General features: G+C 45.2%; 1 protein-coding gene across 4 annotated transcripts in view; it reads left to right on the top strand.

Annotated features, from left to right (window-relative positions):
- LOC121683336 (cGMP-dependent 3',5'-cyclic phosphodiesterase) overlaps positions 1-5,000 on the top strand; it is a 145,113-nt gene that overhangs the window by 112,900 nt on the left and 27,213 nt on the right. For all 4 annotated transcript variants that reach the window (XM_042062948.1, XM_042062947.1, XM_042062950.1 and 1 more), the window contains exon 6: positions 1,145-1,200. In XM_042062948.1, coding sequence (XP_041918882.1) covers positions 1,145-1,200 — 56 coding nt within the window. The remainder of the gene's footprint in view (positions 1-1,144; positions 1,201-5,000) is intronic.

Below are 5,000 nucleotides of genomic sequence, written 5' to 3'. Positions count from 1 at the left end.
TGCGTTACGAGATCCAACTCTTACGGGAGCGTTTATTTACATGTTTTACTTTCATTTTAATCTGACAAAATTTGTATAAACACAAAATTTTATAACATCCATACGCCCCTGTGTGTGTGTGTGTGTGTGTGTGTGTGTGTGTGTGTGTGTGTGCTAGTTTGTGCATACAGTATATGTGTGCTGGTTTGTGCAGACATTTAGACCCACCCCTTACTGCCTGGTGGTGGTACATCATTTCTCAGCTGTGTGTGTTTGTGTGTGTGAGTGAGTGTGCTGACAGGTGCTAGTGTGTGGGAGGGAAGAACTAGAGAAAATAATTGCAGAGGAGTGGAAATGTGTGGGAGAGAGTTTAAAAAAAGAGAGAAAGAGAGAGAGGGGGCATAGAGAGAGAGAGAGGTAGAGAGAGAGAGAGAGAGAGAGAGAGAGAGAGAGAGAGAGAGAGTGGGAGATGGGGAGGTAGAGAGAGAGGGAGAGAGAAAGAGAGAGAGAGAGAGAGACAGAGAGAGGGAGGGGGAGGTAGAGAGAGAGACAGAGAGAGGGGGTGAGAGAGAGAGAGAGATGGGGAGGTAGAGAGAGAGAGGGAGAGAGAAAGAGGGGGAGGTAGAGAGAGAGACAGAGAGAGGGAGGGGGAGGTAGAGAGAGAGAGAGAGAGGGAGACATGGGGAGATAGAGAGAGAGAGAGAGGGAGGGGGAGGTAGAGAGAGAGAGAGAGAGGGAGGTAGAGAGAGAGAGAGAGGGAGGTAGAGAGAGAGAAGTTTTAACTTTCACATGATTTCACTCTCCTGTTCCCATGACAACGCTGCATGGGTACCAGTTGTTGACACGTTTCTTATTTTAACACACAACCTCTCACCTCCACTAGCATAGCAACAATATGGAGAGGACAGAATGTGTGTGTGTGTGTGTGTGTGTGTGTGTGTGTGTGTAGCTCAATTAGCATAGCAACAATGTGGAGAGAAGAGTGTGTTTGTGTGTGTGTGTTTGTGTGTGTGTGTGTGTGTGTGTGTGTGTGGTGTGTGTGTGTGTGTGTGTGTGTGTGTGTGTGCGTGGTGTGTGTGTGTGTGTGTGTGTGTGTGTGTGTGTGTGTGTGTGTGTGTGTGAGTGCGATTTATATGATCTTCGTTCAACTCTACTTCTTTTGCAGCTGTAATCATTCCTCTGGTGGATGAGGATCTTGGCTTGGTGATCGCTGTCCTGCTGGTGGGTACACTCACCATTCACTCACACACTCACACACACACACCACACACACACACATTCACACACCACACACACACACACACACACTCACAATTCACTCACACACTCACACCACACACACACACACACACACACACACACACACACACACACACACTCACATACTCACACACACACACTCACATACTCACACACCACACACACACACTCACTCACCATTCACTCACACACCACACACACACACACACACACACACACACACACACACACACACACACACCACACACACACACACACACCATTCACTTACACACTCACACACACACACACACACACTCACCATTCACACACACACACACACACACACACACACACACACTCACACACCACACACACACACACTCACCATTCACTCATACATTCACACACACACACACACACACACACACACACACACACACACACACACACACACACACACACACACACACACACACACATATAGTGAATACCTCTGTTCAAAATAGTAAAAAATATTGCCTTTTAAGATATCTAACAGGGGAGTGAGACAACAAGTGCTGTTCTAACTCTCTTTGCCTGCCTTCTAAGTTATCTTAGAACTACCCCAAATATGGTCATTTTTGAAGGCAGTATCGATGTATCCCTGAAGCTGCCTACTACCCACAAATCTGTGTGACAACGTCTGAAACAGCTGTGAAAAGTGAATTAAAGATGGCGGATGACAAAATCATGTCAAAAAACAAAAAAACAAAATCATCAATCAATCTATATATAAAGTCATAAAAATCTACATTACTACAGACATTATTGTCCCCCTATCCCATACCTGTCAACATTTAGCTTTCCAAAAACGGGAGATTTGTCTTTTTTTTTTCGGGGGGGGGGGGTGGTGGTGGCAGTGTTTATACCGGATCTGTGTTTGCATATGTAATACGTTTCATACACGTGTTTCAACACTGCATTTGGGTCGTTGCTTTTACCATTACCATTACCTTACGCATGCCAGTTATGTATCCACCAGCTGCCTGCCTGCAGCCTACTTCCAAAACTCCAAAGCTGCTTGCTGTCACATTTGGTTCCGAGGGAACAAGTTCAGTGTATCAACAACACTCAATAACAGTTTATGTGATGTGTTAATCAATTAAATTCCCAACAATTTCACAACAGCTAGTTCTGGAGTAGGCCATTCATCTAGCCCGCTTGCTTACGACGAGACTCAGGCTGCGCAGTCGGCACCCGCTTCCTTATTTGGGTTTTGGGTTGAAATTGAAACTAAGTGATCGTGTATGTGTAGGGTGTATTTCTTACACAATCTGGCAACCTGAATGGATCTGTGATTTTAAAATGAAGTTTGATGGCCATGCAAATTACGGGAGTTTTTCGGGAGAAATAACAAAACGGGAGGGTGCTGGGAGATGACCTTGAAATACGGGAGAAACCCGGGAAAAACGGGAGTGTTGACAGGTATGCCCTATCCCACCCCATTTAAAGCTACCCCCCCTCCCACACACACACACACACACACGCGCGCGCGCACACACACACGTAGTAATTGAGCACAATTCATAGGTCAGACTCAGAGCAAGTCTACTTTGTTAATAACCAAGCGTGAGAATGAGAGCAAGTTAGTGCATGAGATTAGCTCTGTAGGAAGAGCAAGTTAGTGCATGAGATTAGCTCTGTAGGAAGAGCAAGTTAGTGCATGAGATTAGCTCTGTAGGAAGAGCAAGTTAGTGCATGAGATTAGCTCTGTAGGAAGAGCAAGTTGCCTAGGTACCCGTGTTCCTTTGCATTGTGGAAGACTACATCTAGGTACCCGTGTTCCTTTGCATTGTGGAAGACTACATCTTGGTACCCATGTTGCTTTGCATTGTGGAAGACTACATCTTGGTACCCATGTTGCTTTGCATTGTGGAAGACTACATTCGTCGCCTTGGTACTCATGTTGTTTTTTCAGAGCATTTTTTTCAAAGGAGGAACAGAAGCATTATGAATTCTAATAAGTCTAATTCTAATAATTAAGCAGTTATTTAAGTGAAATATCACATTTTCAAGATTGAGCATATTTAGTGAGAATATGACAGTGATGGTAATGACGTGGCTTTTTGGGCCTTGCGGGCACTCTAATGACTCAAGTGGACATAGGGCTGTTTTACATGTCATGGGCCTTGCGGGCACTCTTATATAATGACTCAAGTGGACATAGGGCTGTTTTACATGTCATGGGCCTTGCGGGCACTCTTATATAATGACTCAAGTGGACATAGGGCTGTTTTACATGTCATGGGCCTTGCGGGCACTCTTATATAATGACTCAAGTGGACATAGGGCTGTTTTACATGTCATGGGCCTTGCGGGCACTCTTATATAATGACTCAAGTGGACATAGGGCTGTTTTACATGTCTGAGACCAACTTGAAATACAATATACAAAATGTGGAATAATCATTGCTTATAGGCATGTGCTTGATGCCTCAACAGTAAGAGAATTGCTGTAGTTTGATCATTTGACCAGCTTTTTGCTGTGTTTTTTTCTTTTTTTAAGGTGAGAGTTGGATTAAGGGTGACACCCCGATATTTAGCGTTTTCCCCATGAGGATATGAAACAGTGCACCTGCTCTTTGCCCACCCACTAAAGGCCAGGACTGGTTTTCCATAGATATTAGAAACCTAGATACCGTAATGGGTTCCCGAACATACGTAATAGCGCCACCATCTGGATGGGGGCAACAATAACTGGAGGCCAATAGAGAAACACGTGACTGGAAATCAGACAGGTGTCTCTGATTGGAGAAACACGTGACTCTGACTGGAAATCAGACAGGTGTCTCTGATTGGAGAAACACGTGACTGACTGGAAATCAGACAGGTGTCTCTGATTGCGACAAGTGTTGCCCATAGACAGTAAACGTGCAATAAAACCCCCAATAGAATAGAATAGAACTCGTGCCCAATGCAGTCTAATATCTATGTAGAAAACAGTGCATTCTGCTCTCTGCCCACTCCCCAAGGCCAGGACTACATGTCCCATGCTGCATTGGGGCTGTAGGACGAACACACGCACACGCGATGCCTGAAGGTGATTGGCTGTGTGCTGGTCCCTGAGTTGTGCTGGCTGAGTGTTTGGTTGTGCCCTCTCATTAAAGTGCCTATGAGAGGGAGCTCGTTAAGACTCTAACAAGGTCATTATTGTTTAACGAGTCTGCAGCCTCGTCTAGTGACACTTTCAGATTCAAATTCAGCTCAAGTGCAGCCGCAGGCGCTGGACTAATACATTCATGGGGTGTCTGTGTGTGTGTGTGTGTGTGTGTGTGTGTGTGTGTGTGTGTGTGTGTGTGTGTGTGTGTGTGTGTGTGTGTGTGTGTGTGTGTGTGTGTGTGTGTGTGTGTGTGTGTGTGTGTGTGTGTGTGTGTGTGTGTGCGCGTGTGTGTGTGTGTGTGCGTGTGTGCGTGCGTGTGTGTGTGTGTCTGTGTGTGTGTGTGTGTGTGTGTGTGTGTGTGATGTGATGGCCCCAGGCAGTACCAGTCTAGCTATGATCACTGTAAAGTTGCATGAATGTCTCCCAACTCTCCATTTCTCTTTCCCTCCCATTTCTCTTGATTTCTCTCTCTCTCTCTCTCTCTCTCTCTCTGTCTCTCTCTGTCTCTCTGTCTGTCTGTCTCTCCACACCACACCTTCTGTAATATGTTTAAAGGCCGTGTTGCAGGGTTCATTTTCCAACGAATTTGCACAATTTGCTTGTTGGTAATAAACATTTAAACTGTTGGTAATAAACATTT

The sequence above is a fragment of the Alosa sapidissima genome, chromosome 15 (assembly GCF_018492685.1).
Source record: "Alosa sapidissima isolate fAloSap1 chromosome 15, fAloSap1.pri, whole genome shotgun sequence".
NCBI lineage: Eukaryota > Metazoa > Chordata > Actinopteri > Clupeiformes > Clupeidae > Alosa > Alosa sapidissima.
This window is presented reverse-complemented; position numbering and strand designations above follow the sequence as displayed.